Below are 19,184 nucleotides of genomic sequence, written 5' to 3' on the forward strand. Positions count from 1 at the left end.
GGGCCCCACCGCTGAGGCAGCACCATGTGCTTTGGGGCTCAAACTTAAAGCCCATGGCCACGACCTCTTTGTATCTTCCTCCCCACGTGTAGAAGGATGATGATGGGGAGCTTCCCCCAATTCAACCGAAGGAGAAGGTAAATTCCTTGGGACTTTCCAAGCACTGTGATGCCCCACGGCAGGAGCGCTCCCCGTTTCCCCAGGGGATCGCACAGGATCCCCGGCCCCGGGGTAGTCGGGGGGAAGGAACTATCGGTCTGGGCGGGTGCGGTCCCGTCCGTGGGAAGGAGGCTCAGCCCGGGACACAGCCGCACCCGTCGCCCCAGCCCCAGCCCCGCCGCTGCCGGTACGCGCTCGGCGGCGGCGGCAGGCGGCAACAAGTGCAGCCGCCAGGCGGGCGCTGCGGCCCGGGAGGGAGCTCCCTCCAGCCACGGCCCGGGGAAAAAGGTTAGAGCCCCCTGCCCGGCCCAAACCACTCACCCGCCCGTCTCGGCTCCGGAGTCCACGCAGTCGTCCTCGCTGCCGGGCTGCTTCTCCATGGTGGCGGCGGTGGTGGGGCTCCACGCCCGCGCTCCCGCGGGGGGAGCGGCCGCTGCCGCCACCTGCCTCTGCCGCGACCCGCCTCGGCCGCCGCCGCTCCGCCGTATGCGACGGGCAGCGGCTCCGCCGCCCGGCCCGCCCCGGCCCGCCTGCCCCGGGCTCGGAGCCGCTCCTCCGGCCCGGCCTCCTTCTCACCGCCCGTCGCGGGCGCCGAGCCCCCCTTCCCCTCTCCTGCCGCCCTCCTGCCGCGGGGGAGCCCGGGCGGAGAGAAGGGGACCGCCCGCCTCGCCCGGATCTCTGCAAGTGCTCCTGTCCCGCAGAGAAAACCTTCCATCCACGCTCGCCGACAGCCCACTGTGTTTAGGTGGCTTGTATTTTAGAAACTACTTCAGCACCTTCATTTTGTTTTTCCAGTTGGAAGAAGGGCTAAAAGGTGCGACACGTTGTTTCCAGTGAAAGTTAAGAGAGCCTGTTGGATGGATGTCTTCACTATCCATCTGTCTTTGGAGTATTACGCTGTCTACAGCCTTTTATTTGAAGTCTTTCGCTGTGCTGAGCTTTCTCCAGTCTCCCTTAGTGATGCCCAGCACTTGCTCATTGCATCCAATACAATAATTTTGAAATTACACAGAGAAGTGGGCAGGAGATGGTTTTCTGACCCCGTGAGAATTTCTGTAATGACGACAAAAAAATGATGTGATGCAAAAGGCGCATTTTGAATGCTGCCTGTGAAGAAATGCTGATGGAGGAAAGCCTATCAGTAGCAGGGCAGTTGTGTTCAATAACCTGAGAGTGCAGGGAAAAGTTGTGGGTGAGCTCCTGTAATCTGTGCTTGTCATGTGAACCTGCCTGTTTTGTTTTCAGAGGTGAACACCTCTCTGTTTCTCCATCACATAAATACAAGTGTTCACCCATGTAGGTGTGAACCAAGAGCTCACTCTGCCAGAAAAAAAAAACAAATCAGTCTTTCCTTAATCTACTCAGTTATTCAGACTGTAGCAGAAAACAAGAGAAGGGGACAGAACTGATTTGTCAGCTTGTGTCTCCAAACTGGAAGACCAGCACTTGTGTCTCTTGGATCAAGTTAAAATATGGAGCTGGGCGGTGGTGGTCGGTGTTCCCCGCAGTCTAGATATTGTGGGACAACTGAAATAAATAAATCTGCTCCAGAGCTGGCAAACCTCTTCTATTAATGTTTTGTGGAAAAATATCAGGTTTGATGAATTCAGATTTTCTCTTCAAATTGTTCCATCTACCAAATTACTATCAGCTGCAGGAGATGGCCACTTGAAGAAACAAGACAAAACAAAAAAAGTGGAAAAACTCAGTATTTGAAAAATAAAATGGGCCAGAATGTAAAAATATTCTACACAAGACAATCTTACATTGGCTGAAGAAGCACTGAACTGGTTTAGTTTGCCACCAGTACTTTTTTAGTTATGTCTACATTGCATGGCATTGGTGTCCTTCATTTCAAGATTAATTACGCTTGCCAGTGGTCAATCAGGCTGTATAAAGTAACACAAATTAATAGTGACATCTGGCATTGTTTAACAGGCTCATGCTGGGTGTAGTTCATGCCACTGTTGTCTCTAATAGGTATGACCCTGGTTCTCTAATCTAGGTGTGTGTAGGATGCTTGTAAAATCAATGGAAAGGAGAACAGCTTGAGAAAAGCTGCCAAGGTGGTGTTAGCATAGTGTAGGAACAAAGAGCAGGTACCAAACCCAAAATGCTTATTATGAAACTGGTGAGTTCCTGCTGCTATGTCATGGAGAGACACTGGGCTTGTGCACAGTCATGTGGCCTCTTGGCATCACAGGAATTCAGTCCACTGTGTGTCTCCAAGTGATCTTTAGAAGAAATTTTCAGCCTCTACTATTCATCAAGAGTTAGAAAAAAATTGTTCTATAGGAAAGTTGATCTTTAATCTGTTTTGAATATCTGGCTAGATTTGCATGCATGTATAAATAATTTTTCAGTTTATGTGAAGGATTTCACATAGATATTCCCATAAATATAAGGCTTTAGGTATGGAGTCGGCCCCTTTAATTACAATCCCTCTTCCATTGTTTCCCCAGCAAGTTGCTAAACGGTAGTTTGGACAGAATGCTATAGAAATTGCTCATACAGAACAGTCCTGTACAGGTACCTACATAGTAGTTCAGAATGTATGGAAACAAAATTTTCTGTCTCTTGTGACTGGTAAACTGCCATCTAAACCAGTTTACTCACTAAATTAAATGCATGTGATTTCTTTCAGGACCAGGACCAAAATGTGGTTCCTGGCTATGAAAGTAACAGTGGCATGAGCAGGTTCTCAGCTTGCTCATATTTGAATCATCATATTCAGGTAAGAGACATTAACATGCTTTCAGACACAATGTGAGAGATTGATCCAAGTCCAGAGAGAGTGGAAAACCTGAGACATAAATTCAGTATATCTTGATTCCCAGCTTCGGGCTCTGTTTTGGGAATGGGTAAATATTTATTCTTCATCAGTTGCAATGGCAGTGGAGGACTCTGAGCCCCACAAAGGAGGTTTCAGTCGTCTGTGTTACCAGAATTGGACAGGCCTTGCTGACACTCTGATTCTTAGTCTACACATGTGCGTTTGTTTAGTTAGTGCAACTGCGCTCAAGAGCAGGTCACTTCCATTTGCTTTTCAGTGTGATTTCGAAGTGAAATAAATTGACTCTAGCTACCGTTGAACTGATTTAAGATGTAACCAAACCTCCTTAAATATTTAGAAATAGGTTTAGTTAAATTGATACATTTCTGTATGTAAAATTTTAGGTGGTCAGCTAATAGATCTTTTCCATCTCTGACTTTTATTATTCTAGTTAGTTATGTTTGAGCACTGGCATATGAGAGGATCTGGAATAGATTTTATGCTGCATTTAAGATTAATTTATTCCATCTGTCCCAGCAAAGGAAAAAAGAAACATATGAAGGAAATATATAATTAAGACAGTAAGTAAAGCTACCACAAAATCTAGGCTCTGTTATTTATATATTTGCCTCATTTAACTCTGTTTTATTCTGGTCTTTCACATAATTATGGTGAAAAGGAGACTTCTCTGCATTAAATTCCAAGCATTTCAGAGATTTTAATGAATGAGGTGTTAAGTCCAGGCCTTTACTTAGATTTTCTCTGTTACCTATGCTTCACATTATCTCCTCTGTAGGCTTTGTTGAAAAGAGAAAAGTTTTAATTACTTTCTTATGAGGCTGTGATATCAGTTTAAAAATAAGGATAGTAGTAAAAGTATTTCTAGGTTAAATTTCCTCAAATTTCAAGCCTTTCAATAAATAGCATTTAATAGCAGTGCTCACAAAAACTCAGATACAAAAGTATCAGGAGACAATTTCAAATATGCAAAAAAGTAAAGCGCTCTATTGTCAAAACCAAACACTGAGGTGTAAAATTAATGCTAGTTCTGCAGAATGTTCTCTTACTTCTAGTTGCCTAGGGCCAGATCTAAAATAGGACTCAAGGTAGTTAAAGAAGGATGTAAAGTGAATTTTTATAACTGTATTCAAATCTGTAGTCATAATAAGTCCTATACAGTGGATAATTAGGATGTATCTGCCTTCCAAAGGAAACTTTCCATGTGGCTGGTGCTGTATGTCTAGATTGTACATGGTTAACTGTTTCAGCTCATATCAGCAAAGTTAAGCATCACTTAACTACAACCTCCAGCTGCTCTTACCTCTGTCCTCACAGAAGCAAACACAGGCAGCAGAACCTCCTCCTCCTCCTCATCCCTCACATAATGGTCTTAGTAACTGAGAACATGGTGTAGGAGAGCGAGAGCTGCAGCCTTGAGCTGAAGAAAGGCAGAGTGGAAAGCTGAAAGATGAACTGCATCAAATCATACGCGTGCTAAACCAGAACAGGAAGCAAAAGCATCAATTTCCCTGATGAATCCGCACCTGGATTCAGATTTCAAACTCTTTTCTGCTCCCTGAGTTCTGCCTGCTGGGATATCAGCTTTCCTGCTCCCACTGTGAGGATGGAGAGCAAGCAGAAGAGTGAGAGTCTGGCTCTCCAGCCCAAAGAGAAGTGGGCAAAAAGAAGTGGCTGTTTTCTTAATTTCCCATGTGAATATTCTACTGACTTTGGTATCACTTACGGGATATTTCTACCTTCTCCCCTATATTTCTTTCTACACAATGGCAGAGTTTCACTGTAGGGTAGGGAGAAAGAAGAAGAATGTGTCCCTTTCCATGTAGGTGAAATTCTGATGATAAGGGCACTCGATTATGTTCTTTTGTGCAGCATTTTGGATCCTTCAATTTTTCTGTGCAGTTCCAAAAGAAAAGGGGACAGATGCCACTGCAGTTCCTTCTGGCATTATGCTATAAATTAGAGTCCTCCTATTTTTTGAGAGACAGACCATGATCTTAGCTTAGCAAAGAATGCAGTACCATGAGGAAAAAATGACAAATATGATAAAAGATAGGATTTTTCATTCCCAACTAAAACTTTTCAAAAATTACTATAATCATGCTCTCTCCATCCTCTGCTACCTGACTCTGGAAGCAGAATCTTGCCCCTAATGAGGGGTTCTGGATTCCATTCCTGGCACTTTCCATCGCACTCTAGGTGTTGCAGTGATGAACTTCTCAGTTTACAGGATCTGGCATTTATAGAAAAGGTTTTCTCCTTTAGTGCTCCCAGTGGAAATTAGTACTCTGCAGGTCAAGTCTTTGTGAACATTCACTACTGGACTTAAGACACTGGATTGTGGATTAAAAAAAAATTGAGACAATTGCAATTTTGGAAGGAGGAACAGAGTTACGGCTTGGCATGTGGTTCAGTCTTCAGCTAGGTCAACCCGAAACGGCTGACTTTCAAACTGGTAAATGCTGCCAAAATACTTGTGGCAGTTTCTCACATAGACTGTTGAGTTGTTGGTTTTTTGAAGGGTTATGACGAGGTCAGTTTCATTTGTGGTAGGTCTTGAGCCAGACGCCCAACCTCCTAAAATTCTACAATTTTGAGGTAAAATACAACTATGCTATAAAAAGCTGTTTCTTCAAAGCACTGAGGTGAGGGTTTTCAGGGGAGTTTAAGGGAGTTCGGTTCCCAGGTCCCACTCTTTTAAGTTTCATTTGAAAACCCTAGCATGCACACTCCTAACAAAGTTCATGGTACAGTGCAGAAAATATGTATTTTATAAGCAAATGGCTCTTTTTTACTTGAATTCTAGTATATTAAAATTTTTATTGAAAACTTCTAGTATTCAGTAACAACTTCTATAAAAACCTGAGTGTTTGGAGTCCCTTTCTGTATCATCCTGAAGCCCAGAACTCAGTGGGAGTACAAGTGGGAGCAGAGTTGCACCCCATCTCTATGCAAGCATCTGGTTGAAGGCTTGACTAAGATAAGTGATAGAAAGCCCTTTTCAGGGGAAGTCGAGGTGACTCTGTATTGTGGACTTTAAGGGATTAATCCTGTTCTCACACTGCAAATGATCCCATTCAGATGGATCTTTTCAGTGGTTGTAATCAGTGGGTTTGCTGCATGAAGCTGCCAGGATCAGCACCTGGGCTTGGACTTTAGGGCAGTGGCTCTGTGCCAGGCGATGACGAATCAGTCCCCAGGGTCTGTGGGTGGACTGATGGGTACTGATATCCTAGATAAAATACAAGCAGTGAGCTTTTGCTCCAAACCTTGACCCAGCTCTCACTGGTGTTAAGGAACCTAGAAAAGCTCAGCAGTAGTTTGGACAGCCCTCAATATGGGAAGCCTGGGTTACAAGGACTCCATGCCACAGTTATGTGAAGGGATGTGGAGGTCATGCAAGTGAATGCCTCTTTTTCTGGTCACCAGCTGCTGGTGTTATACTGCACCTGTCCTTTGGTGTCCTGCAAGAAAGAACCACCACAATCCAAACAAGGCCATCTGGGACTCCACTGGGACTGAAGGGGTGCTTTCAAGATCTCAGTGGCTGGACATAGACCTACAAATATGCACGTATTTCTTTGTGCTCTTAGCCTGCTTGGCCAGAAGCTACTCTGATATGTGCTGGCTGATGGATGGAGAATGAAGTTGTCTTCTGTGGACTTGTTGAGTTGGGGAGGCAACAGCTGAGCCAGAGTGGGTGTTAGGGGATGCTCAAGTGTTTGCTTGGTTTCTCTCTTGATGGAAGTGGTAATAGGACATTGGCACACAACCATTAAAGCATAGTGAAAATGTTTCAGTTGTCATGTTTAAAGGAGTGTTAGCAAGTGTCATGTGGTGCCACATTTATGAAAAGTTTACCAGGAAAACAGACAAAGGACTTAGTGTCAATTTTATGAGGTCATTGAGACATTGGCTTCTGGTGGGCATCCTGAGCCCTTCACGTGTACTTAGTGCATGATCATCACATTTACAAAAGCACTCCTATGCTGGTAACCATGGTAACTTATATTAAATGAATTTTTTCATGAAGTAGCGTGCTTTACAAGGCAGAGGAAACATTTATTTTCAAGGACCAATCCTGTACCCACTGGTGTTTAAAGAGGAAGGATTAAACCCCTATGGCAGCAGCAGTAAATATTATAGCAGCTCTTATATGTAGACTTTTCTGAAGGGGAAAATGGTCTTGAGTTTTTTTCTTTTGCAACTGCTTGTGACAGTAAAACATTTTACCCTGGAAAGCAGCTACATTTAAAACACTGTTAGATCTTCAAGGAAGATTTTATTTCTTAATTGTTCTGCCACATTTTTTAAAACTCCAATTTTGAATTACCAATGATACAAATTTTTAATCATAAGATTGATGATCAGATGGTCCTGTTACATTTAAATGTTTTTACTAGAACTCTTAATCCAGTAATTTTGAGTTTAGCAACTGATTTATCAAGCAAACAGTAGGAATGGCTGTTTTATGTGTAATCAAAGCCATGGTAAACATAGTAAGGTAGATCACAAAAATAAAGCTTAAATATTTTTCGCTAGAAGATATTTGATTCTGTTTCTACTCCAGAGATCTATAAACAAGAGTAGATTTACTGGTGTAGAGGGAGATGTTGAAGTCTCATTTGCTCTGGTTGGTGAAGGAGGTCCTGTGTCCAGTGGCCCTCATTAGACTGAGACTATAACTGCTCCTTTTACTGATATGGTGAGAGAAGAAATGCTAAAATATCCTTCCTGTCATGTCGGGAGCAACCTTGTATATTTGATGTCTCAACCTGTGCTGGCAATATTAGGAGGCAATGATTGCCAGTGAGTTGTGCGTCAAGAGAGTTTTGCTTCAGAGGCCTCGTGGCTGATCAGCACAGGGAAGGGCAGGTGTGCAAGAGAAATCATATTTTATATAAATGTGTACTTCTATTAAAAACTGGTAAGGAATGAAAGTATTATACAGGAACCATAGAAAGAACATCAGTGGGACTCTAAAGGAGGAGAATCACTCTTCCCCAACATATGGGCTGGGCAGTTCTTTAATGTCCTCTCACAGCAGGGAAATTGCTGAAGGAATGTAAACCATCTCAGTTTTCTGGTTGATTCATTTGTACCAGGGTGGCTTTTTCTGATAGCTTATGGATCAAATTAGAGGTCTCAACTAAACCTGCAAACTGCATCATCCAAAGACCTGCAGAACCAGAGTGTCTCACACTTTTGCTAGCAGCAGAGCTCCTCAGCAGCTAATATTCAGCTCAACTGGAGTGGCAAATTCTGCCCCTCTCTCCTGTCCCTGACCATGCATATCCACTTCCTCATCTCCACACTACCTGGGGAACTTGAAGGAGCTTCTCTGACTAAAAACCAGCCCAGCAAAAGAAAGAAGTGTTTCATCTTCAGCTAAATTATTTTCCTGGAGAGACTCACCTTCTGCTTGCACAAGTGCTAGCAGCAACACACAGAGAGGGACAGAAGAGCATGGCCAGCAGCACATGAGTCCTCTAGGGCTGAGGACAGGACCACAGCAGCCCAGATTCAATTTAACTTCAGCTGCTGTTCTCAAACGGCACTGAAAGAATTGCAGAACTATAACTGGACTATATAAAAATATGAAGGGCAGAAAACTTGGCCCAAAAATCCATTAGCCAGAAAGGATTATTAGGGAAAAAAAAGGATGCTATTTCTGTGTTTTAACTGAAAGTTGTATAACTTGTTTTGGCTTGTATAAATCAAATTTAAGAAAATAGCTTTGATGTTTAAGAAACTCAGACATGTAATAGCTGGCTCTGGCATTTTGTGACAAGTTCATGGAATAGCTCAAGACCATTAGTATCTGTAGCTGTAAACTCACTCTGTAGCTTGGGAGCCATCTGCTTATCTCTGGAGTTTATTGCTGCTCATCTACCTTAGCATTTTGGATGGCTGCCCATCACTGGAGCGTGTTAGTGCCTTCCCTTCAAACAGCAGTGCCTCCTGGATTCCCTGGCTACTCTGCAATCTTCTTTTATTAGAGACTGTAAGAATAGTTGTACTAGACCGTATCCAAGATCCATCTCACCCAGTATCTTTGTCACTAAGTAGCCAAGTGTAAGAACAGGGCCAACTTCTAATGATACTTCCCGGATTTATCTCAAGATACAACTTTGATATTTAAGAAGGCCAGGGATCGTAAGAGTTTATGAAGTGGATCAGAGCATAGGTATGCTCAGCCCACCTCTGGCTGGGGTAACAGTTTGACTATGAGAATACATGGCTGATTTTCTGAATGCTACACATTCTAGTAGCAGTCTAGTAGCATCACACAGCTAGTGATGGGGAACAAATCTTAACGAAAGAGGAAAGCTGTCTTGGCAGCAGTTACACTCTAATTTAATTCCTCCTGGAAATCTGTACTCTGTAGGTGACAGAGCATTTGATGGTTTTTGTCCTCAGCTTTGATATGCCTCAATCAGAGTTTTGTGCTGTAGCAAAAGCTTCTTGGTGAACCTGTCAAGAACACTATTGGCTGGCAGTGCTACTGACTGGAGCTGGCCTCTAGTGGTTTATAGGTATAATCCTGTATACAGATGAGTTGTTATGTCCTCTCTGAATATGTTGGTTTCATTTTGTGGGGGAAAAGGATTGTCTGGAAGAATAAAGGTAACAATATCAATCACCGTGGAAATCACATCAAGAGACAACGTCCAACTATCTCTTGGGAAAACAATCACTGCCACAGTATAACGGGTATTTAGGATGAACCTAGAAATAATTATGCAAATAAAAGCATTTACTCTAGTAGCCAAGATCAGGTTTTGCAATGCAGATGGAAATCAAATAGAAACATTTATTTCTAAACTTACTGTTTTTCCCTGTTGATTGCTGGATTTTCCCCCAGAGCTGGGCCCATGCAGCTCACTGGCAAATAGATCCTTTCAGAGAGCCCAGATGGGCAGTAAAAAGACAACTTGAGAGAAAGGTTTCCAAAAGCTGTTCTCAAGGCACCTAACATGTAGCAGCTGAAAGAAAGACAATAACATGTGCAAAACACTCTTAATCCAAATCCCAGTAATGGAGTTACATGACAGGCTGCCGCCTCTTGCCTCTTAATTTACAAAGGATCAAGTGGTATTAGAGCCGGTCAGCTACGCATCATAAAGTGCTCATCACAGCATGTCAGCATGTAAAAAAAATGCCACTCCACAGAGAATGGAGAATAAATTCATCATCTCTCCTTTAACTAGCTATTCAAGGAAGCTGATCAGCATGTTCTTGTCTGTGAGGAATGTTGTTTATGCTCAAAGAAATGATTTGTGACTTTAATGAAGTGGTTTAGATACAGATTCTGGGCAAAATAAAAATGTATGAAACCAATGAAACAATTACATTCATTGCCTGAAAATGCACTGTTAATCTTAACGCTAAGGTAACACTACTTATTATTTTCATCTGTTCAGCAAATGGCACTAATATGTAAAAATGTTAAATTTCATTTTTGATATATATACCCTTTATACCCTTATATGTGTGTGTGCATGTGTGCATGTTGGCATTTCTGGGACTATTTACTATAGTGTGTTGTGGATCTATACAGTATTTTTGGAATATGCACTGTGGGCAGTATTCTGTATTTGCAGGATTGATCTCATAAATAGTGCCTTTTCAGCTGTTTTCCATGATAATGCTAGAATGATAAGAGAAAAAAAAAAACCTTTAAGAAAAACTTAAGAGAAAGAAAAAAGGTCCAAAAACTTCTAAAAATTTGTGTTCCAAGGCTGTCACAAGAAGAAATGACGTACATGATTTTAAGCACTTGCCTTTCCTCAAAGAATGTGAAAATAAGTTTTACAAGTTACTTCTGCATGCCCAGAAGTTGCTCCCATAACTGCACTCCAGAAGTTCTGTGCATGGAGTAATGATTCAGATGCCAAGTTTATTCACCTGGCATTTATCAAATAAAATCTCATCCTACATTTAGACACTCACTTTCAAGCCTATCCATTTAAAGTTAGGTATCTACATCTGTGTTTAGATTGCCACATAAAGCCGACAAGATTTTCGGAGCTTACTGTCCATGAGCACTGCAGATGCTCAGCACTCTTCAAAATCTACATCTCTGTTATTGCTCTGAATAGGAGCCATTAATTCAAGTGTCAGTTTTGGAGGATAAGAAAGCTCTCAAACATGTGAGAAAAGGATGGAGTGATTAATAGGAAAGCAGAGGATCGTCTTATCCCATCCAAGGTTACACCATCCCTTTGTTTTCCTCCAGTTTTCATACAAATGGCCATCTTCTGCCCTTTCTTTTGGCTCATATCCCCGAGGAAATAACTTTTTTAGATTGGTTAGTTTTGTTTTGTTTGTTTGTTTTTTGCTTTTTTGACTGCTACAGCTTGACCCCCTTTAGCTCATCTTCAGGATCCATACCCTATTTGTTAATCTTCCTTCAAAAATCCACTCTTTTTTCTGGTGTTTGCAGGAAACTACAATGAAAATGCCTCTTACTATGAGTTTCAGCATCTGTACAGGAAAATCTGTACTGCTGTAAACAAGGACTGTGTTATCTTCTCCTTCCACTCTCTACTCTTCAGAAGTCTGTGCTGAACATATGAGAGAAACAGATCTTTGTCCAGCAAACCTAGTAGTGTTAAATTATAGGTTAAAAAAGCCAGATGCATTAGTCACTAGCCCAGCACACAAGGCTAGATGAAAAGTCACTGCTTGGGGAAAAGTTCAAAGAAAGTGTTTTGTCCAAAAGGAGATTTGGAAGAGAAGAATGGAGATTGTCTATGCATGAGAGCAGGGAGCAAGTTCATTGGGTGCAGCTCTGTTTTGTAGTCCAGGGGAACAATGACCATACCAAACCAAAGAGGTATTGGAGCAAATTAATTTTGCTTGATATTAGGCAGTCTTCTGAGGACTGTTAGGTGAGGAACTTAGCTGACCTGGTCATCTGCCTTCCTTAGACAATGGAGAGGACAGGCACCCTTAGGGAGATTCACAGTGCGTGGCATGTTTCTTCATTATTACAGAAGAAACCTACATGTGGGTGGTGGGGCAAATGTGTCCAGATTTATTATAGTATTCTCCTGTATAGATGCCTCAAAATTCCGCATTCTTGAAGGAGCTTTATCATACTAACCAATAGACTGCAGATAATGTAACTGCCTTAGTGTACTGCCTGTTTCTGCTAGACAAACATTTCTTGTGGGATAAGATCATCCATCTGGGGTGGAAAAGTTTCCTTTAGTAACTATTATAGTTACTGTGGTTGCTGTATCGTGAGATCACCCACATGAAGAAAATGTTTATTGGATTGTTTGAGTGATTGCTTCCTTTCTTCCTTTTTGGCCAAGGTTTTGGGTGGTGGAAGAAGTAAATGGACCAAAAAAGTTTTATTCACCTCCCCACCCACATTGTCAGCCATTATTGTATCGGCCATGATATAACAACATGTGTTTAAACATTCTGTAAGTAAGGAAGAATTTTAATGAGTGATAATGGTGAAAACTTAGGGTACAGCTTGTGACTAATTGTGCAATGGCTATATTTGATGGCTCAGGGAACTGAATGTGGGCTCTGGATCATTTCAAAAGCCAACAAAAAATAGCAGTGGTTTACAATCCAATAACTAGATAGTGATTTATCTGCTCTAGTTTTCTCTTCTAGCGTGAGTGACAGAAGACCACAGCTATATCTCACCACCTTGTAGGCAAAAGGCTGGACAGATAGGGAAGCCAGCCTTCCCTCAGAGCGTGTGTCTGGTTAAAGCTAGGTCTTGCTGGGGCACTGAAAAGATATAAGTTTTTTTTGAGTTATATGCCAGAGTGATGTTTATTCAGTGCTGTGAAGATACGAAGCGCTGTATGAGTGTTGTATTTGTTATTTTGCATAAATTAGTAAATGCAAAATGCTGTGAATCCTGCTGCTAATCTTATCTCTTTATTTGCCAAGTGCAAGCTCTACTTTCAACAGCGTCCTCGGTAGCTGATTATTTATTTAGTCTGTAACAGAGAGATGTTGCTATTTGCTTTTCTCACTGTTTGTATATATCTGGTTATGTAAGGAAACTTTTTCATGATATTCATCACATTGGTTTTTTGAGCTAATTCCAGGGCTGCTCCTGACTTACAATGTGGCTTTCTTTTATTTTTCCATGAAGTTAACCTGCATTGCAGGTTAGCAGAAAACCCTTACACAGAAAGGAGCTTCCTGGAGTTTGAGTGCCCTACCTAGCGGACAGGGGATGCAGTGTCACCATGGCTGTTTCAGGAAAGCCCTTGGCCATGGGCTGCCTGTCTGCTGTCCTGCACAGCACTGGGGACATGGTACTGGAGGACTGTGTCTGTGCTCTGGGACACCTCCCTCGCTCCCACATAGCAGAGACTCTTGGAGAAAATTTGTGGGCAGGTGATCAGATTGGTGAAGGTTATACACCTGCAAACTTATCTCTCTGGACTGCCTTCAAAACCAATGAAGAGAAATAGGTCCCCTGAGTCACCTCCAAAGGAATTTGCTTCCTTCTAAGTACCAGGCAGTACACTTTTTGCAAGTAGATGGTATCCTAAACACCTCATTTCAATGCTTTGAGTTAGTGAAATCAATGGCCCCTGTATGTACCTCCAAGGCAGATTTTGTGCTTTGAGCCAGAAAATTTTCATTATTAAGATCAAGATGGCAATGACCAAAGAAGCAGTTTGCTAGGATACTGAGCTGTAAGTGTGTGTGCTGTTATTGTGTGATCTTTTATTGATCTTCATGGGTCACTGATCAGTTCTGGCAGGGTGGCCAGGGTAGACAATGCAGCTGAAAGGAAGTCAAGGTGCTACTGGTGTTTATCTGAATTCCATTCTACAATAAAATCTCTAGAAGTTGTATGTCTCATGACTCCTGGAGGCACTCAAGTTACAGTAAAAGTCTGTAGCAGCTGAAGAGTGCTTTTGTAAGAATATCTCTCTTTAAATGATGGACTTATTTTTTTCACTGCTTTGAAGCTACACACGGGCAAGAGAAGAAAGGAACTGTTTGTAGTCACTGGCTTCTGTCACTTAGTGGAAGCCTAGGCCTAAGTGCTAAAAAACTATCAAGTGCTTCTTTTCCCACATCACAGTTAGAGGTTCCTAATGTGACCTCCACTCCTGTGGTGCTGGCAGAGATCCTTGTCTGACCTCTCCCTGTCCACCTCTGGGGAGGGGACACATCAGAGGGATGTCTGTACCTGGGAATGGAGCATGGTACTGAGATTCTCCAGCTGATGGGGATGCTCCCAGGCCAGGTGGACTTACCAGTTCAAGTCCCAAATCACACTGACTGAATTCATGTAATGGTACATCTGAAACAAGGGCTCACTGATGAATGAGGTGGGTGCCCTGGTGGCAGAAGATACAGAGAAGGCAGAATTACTGAATGCCTTCTTTGTCTCTGTCTACTCTGCTAGAGGCTGTCCTGGGGAGCCCTGTACCCCTGAGACCCCGGGTGAAGCCAGGTCAATGGAGGAGTTTGCTTTAGTTGATGAGGACTGGGTTAGGGAGCAATTAAATAGTCTGGACATCCATAAATCCATGAGTCCAGATGGGATGCATCCATGGGTGCTGAGGGAGCTGGCTGAGGTCATTGCTAGACCCGCTCTCCATCATCTTTGCCAAGTCTTGGGAAACGGGAGAGGTGCCCGAGGACTGGAGGAAAGCAAATGTCACTCCAGTCTTCAAAAAGGGCAAGAAGGAGGACCCGAGTAATTATAGACCGGTCAGCCTCACCTCTGTCCCTGGGAAAGTAATGGAACAACTTATCCTTGGTGCCATCTCAAGGCGTATCAAGGATAAGAGGGTTATTATGGGCAGTCAGCATGGCTTTACCAAGGGTAAGTCATGCTTGACCAACCTCATAGCCTTTTATGAGAATGTAACAAGGTGAATGGATGACGGCAGGGTGGTGGATGTGGTCTACCTTGACTTCAGTAAAGCCTTTGACACAGTCCCTCACAGCATCCTCACAGCTAAGTTGAGGAGGTGTGGTCTAGACAATAGAGTAGTGAGGTGGGTTGCAAACTGGCTTAAGGAGAGAAGCCAGAGAGTGGTGGTCAATGGTGCGGAGTCCAGTTGGAGGCCATTATCTAGTGGGGTGCCTCAGGGGTCAGTACTGGGGCCAATATTATTCAATATATTCATTAACGATTTGGACGATGGAATTGAGTGTACTATCAGCAAGTTTGCTGATGACACTAAGCTGGGAGGAGTGGCTGACACGCCAGAAGGCTGTGCTGCCATCCAGTGAGACCTGGACAGGCTGGAGAGTTGGGCGGGGAATAACCTGATGAAATTTAACAAGGGAAAGTGTAGAGTCCTGCATCTGGGCAGGAACAACCCCAGGTTCCAGTATAGGTTGGGAAATTATATATTAGAGAGCAGTGTAGGGGAAAGGGACCTGGGGGTCCTGGTGGACAACAGGATGACCATGAGCCAGCACTGTGCCCTTGTGGCCAGGAAGGCCAATGGCAACCTCGGGTGTATTACAAGGAGGGTGGTCAGTAGATCAAGAGAGGTCCTCCTTCCCCTCTACTCTGCCCTGGTGAGACCCCATCTGGAATATTGTGTCCAGTTCTGGGCCCCTCAGTTCAAGAAGGACAGGGAACTGCTGGAGAGGGTCCAGCGTAGGGCAACAAAGATGATTAAGGGAGTGGAGCACCTCCCTTATGAAGAAAGGCTGAGGGAACTCTTTAGTTTGGAGAAGAGGAGAATGAGGGGTGACCTTATTAATGTTTATAAATATATGAGGATGGAGCCAGGCTCTTCTCAGTGGCAAACAATGATAGGACAAGGGGTAATGGGATCAAGCTGGAACACAAGAGGTTCCACTTAAATTTGAGGAAAAACAACTTCTCAGTGAGGGTGACAGAGCACTGGAACAGGCTGCCCAGGGAGATTGTGGAGTCTCCTTCCCTGGAGACATTCAAAACCCACCTGGACATGTTCCTGTGCGACCTCACCTAGGCGTTCCTGCGCCAGCGGGGGGATTGGACTGAGTGATCTTTTGAGGTCCCTTCCAGTCCCAAGCATACTGTGATACTGTGAAACTGGGTGTAGTGCCATGTGGATACAGACTGAATCAGAATCACAGAATCACAGAATGTCCTGAGTTGGAAGGGACCCACAAGGATCATCAAGTCCAACTCCTGTCCCTGCACAGGACAACCCCACAGTTCACATCATGTGTCTGAGGGCATTGTCCAGTCTCTTCTTGAACACTGTCAGGCTTGGGGCTGTGACATCTCCCTGGGTAGCCTGTTCCAGTGCTCCACCACCCTCTGGATGAAGAACCTTTTCCTAATGTCCAACCTAAACCTTCTCTGGCATATCTTTTTCAACGGCTTTTAGACCTGAGTGGTATCATATCCAGGTACCTTCCTTCCACCTGCACACTTCTGGTTCATTTTAAGGAGTTGTCTCCAGGTGTCTCTAGCTCCTTTAAGGCTTCAACTGACCTTTTATCATGTTTATGCAGTGTAGCACATCCCTAACAGACTGGATAATCTCAGGCCCAGCGAGAAATCAGAGTCTGGTCCTTGCATGAGTGGCAGCATGGTGATCATTCATCTCACTACTGAGAATGTTCCACGTAATCTGCTCTACATTTTCTAGCCCTTCCCAGTCACCTCCTTTTCCCCATGAAACAAGAACAGAATTATGACAGAGAGTAATTTTTTTTCCTAAGGAGAAAAAAAAAACTAGAACCAGTCTATAAATAACTGAAATCCGACTGCCTTAATGAAAGTAGGCTTCGTGTCTATATAAACTAGGCTCTTCCTCAGTAATACTTAATAATGATTTCCATATAATACACAGACAAGTCCATATGACAGAGGCTATTGTTGAAGGTGGAAATTGCCTGTATCTATACCTCCATAGAAGAGAAACAATTGTAGGAAGAGTGGATAGTTGTGACATCAAACTTGGTGTCTTTGATCTTGATCACACACTTCAAGTGTGAGTGATGTAAGCCATTATTTAGCCAGAACAATGGTCAGGGAGGACAGTATGCTGGTCATTCCAGTATTGACTTTGTTACAGCTGAACTAACACACAACTTGGAAGCAGGCTAATAGAAACTAGGAAAAAATAATCAAAACAAACAAACAAAACAAACCCAAACCACAATAGCAAAACCAACAACAAAACAACAAACACAAAAATAGTGGCAAGGAACAGGAAGAAAATGGGGACAAACCTTTTAGGAAGACTGCTGCAAAAAGTTTAAGATATTAGGGGCTTTTCTGGGAATGTTCAAGTCATTTGAGATGAGTTCTCACTTGCAGGGAGACCTCATCCTCATCTCTTCTTATGTTCTCATGCCACTGTCTACATAAGGAAAGACTCAGACCTCAGGAGCACAGCCGTTCACATCTTTCATTAGACCCAGTTGTTCAACTATTATTGTGAATAGTTCTCTGTCAATACTCAGAAAAACCTACTGAAATTTCTTGGAAGCAGGAGTACTTTGTAGGACAGCTGCCTACGGGCATGAGAATGCAAGGAGAGCCTGACAGTTTTTATTTCTAGAAAGATCCTTCTAGCCACCATTGTCACTGCCGTTCTCTTCTCTTTGACAGCAAGGGCAAACATGACCATGGCTCTGACTCCTGGGCACAGAGAAGTCTGCCTGCATCTCCACACTCCAGTGGCTTCATGCCATTAACCTAATTGTATCAGACACAGGAACCAGTGCAGCTTTTGACTTGTATTTCTGACTGGTAAAACTACATTAAACTTTGTAAAATCAAGCAGTCTAAAAAAGGTTTTCTGTGGGCACCTTTACTAGTAATTAGATTCGGGAACAGATTGTGAATCTACTGAATTTGGTGAATGTCTCAGCAGCAGCTGGCTCATTAATGGAATAAAAGATCTAAGCAGTTTGGCCCATAAAATGAATGCTCACATGACTGTGTTATAACTATAGATTAAAATAAAACTGAAATAAATTATTAATTCAAATTTTAATCATCAGACTGGCATTCTCACCTCTTCCCATGCAACAGAGTCCAGTCTGTGTGTGCATTTTCTACTTGCAAAATCCAAGGCATCTGCAACTCATGGGAAACCAAAAATGGTTAGAATAATAAAAAGATACTATTTATAGAAGCTTATAATGTATTTATTATTTACAGCTTTCCATTCAATAAACACAAGCCCTACCACAGAAGGCAATGATGAAATACAGTGACATCTTTCATTCCATGCTGATAGCATTATCAATGAGTCTTTTGCTTCTTTTCTCCAAATGACTTTCACATTAAATGGCATTTCTTAAAATGGACACTGGTCACCTGAAATGCATTTCATTTCAGAAATTAATTCAAAGTATTTTCAGATAGTACAACCATTCATGATTCCTGGTGTGCTTTTTTTTTTTTTTTTGGTATTCAACTACAGTTTCTTCCCTTCTTTTCTACTATGTGAGAGATGTATACAAGATGAATATTATTAGTTCAGCTTATCATTCTGTAATGCAGAAGCTGAGGCAAGCTTAGCCAGAAATTCCAGCTTGTGCAGGACTATGCTCTAACCCATGTAGTATGCTCCATAAGGAATCAAAGGGAGTGTAGAGAAAAAGAAACCATGCCCAAGCCCAAGATGCTCCATCCCTTTCAATTACAATAATCTCCAGTGTTAGTTGTGGCAACACCAAACAAACCATTTTCCAGGAAAAGTGATTTTTTTACAGTGCCTTTTTGAAGTCCAGACATACTACATTTAGACTTCAAGTAGTTTGCCCCACCAAGATAACACGTGTATGGTGTGGACTAGTTCAGACAAACAATGCATTATCCTTCTTGTAATAAGCAATAAAATTGCTTGTTACAGTGCAATTGCTTCACAGAGATGGTACATGTTTTCCTTCCTGCCTCAATCCATGAAAAAGACACCAAATAAAACCAAACATAACTATGAAACAGAGTGACTCAAATGAATGGAAGGGATTAATGACATCCAGGGTAATGATAGCACAATTCTAACCCCAAGAAGAACCCAAGAGAAAAGACCTGCCTGTGAAGTGGATTAGAGGGTTGTTTTTGCTGTCTGTGTTCCATATAAAGCATTTGCAATGGCAAATGGAAATGTGAAATTCAATGATGAAAACAAACCTGTAGAATTTTTGTTTTCTTAGCCTGTACTGACTTGTGCTAATGTGTACCAAATCCTTGACTGCACTGAATGTGTGTAAACCCATTGAATTAGCTTATCTATGCCAGTTCAGGGTCTAAAATTTAAGA

At 42.7% G+C, this 19,184-nt stretch overlaps 1 protein-coding gene across 2 annotated transcripts in view; it reads right to left on the minus strand.

Moving 5' to 3' along the window:
* Window positions 1-654, minus strand: part of FAM124A (family with sequence similarity 124 member A) — a 48,409-nt gene extending 47,755 nt beyond the window's left edge. For both annotated transcript variants that reach the window (XM_071805339.1, XM_065855740.2), the window contains exon 1: window positions 481-654. In XM_071805339.1, the coding sequence (XP_071661440.1) occupies window positions 481-539 (59 nt within the window). In that variant the 5' untranslated portion in view covers window positions 540-654. The remainder of the gene's footprint in view (window positions 1-480) is intronic.
* Window positions 655-19,184: the final 18,530 nt, after the last annotated feature.

Source organism: Patagioenas fasciata, chromosome 1, assembly GCF_037038585.1.
Source record: "Patagioenas fasciata isolate bPatFas1 chromosome 1, bPatFas1.hap1, whole genome shotgun sequence".
Taxonomy (NCBI): domain Eukaryota; kingdom Metazoa; phylum Chordata; class Aves; order Columbiformes; family Columbidae; genus Patagioenas; species Patagioenas fasciata.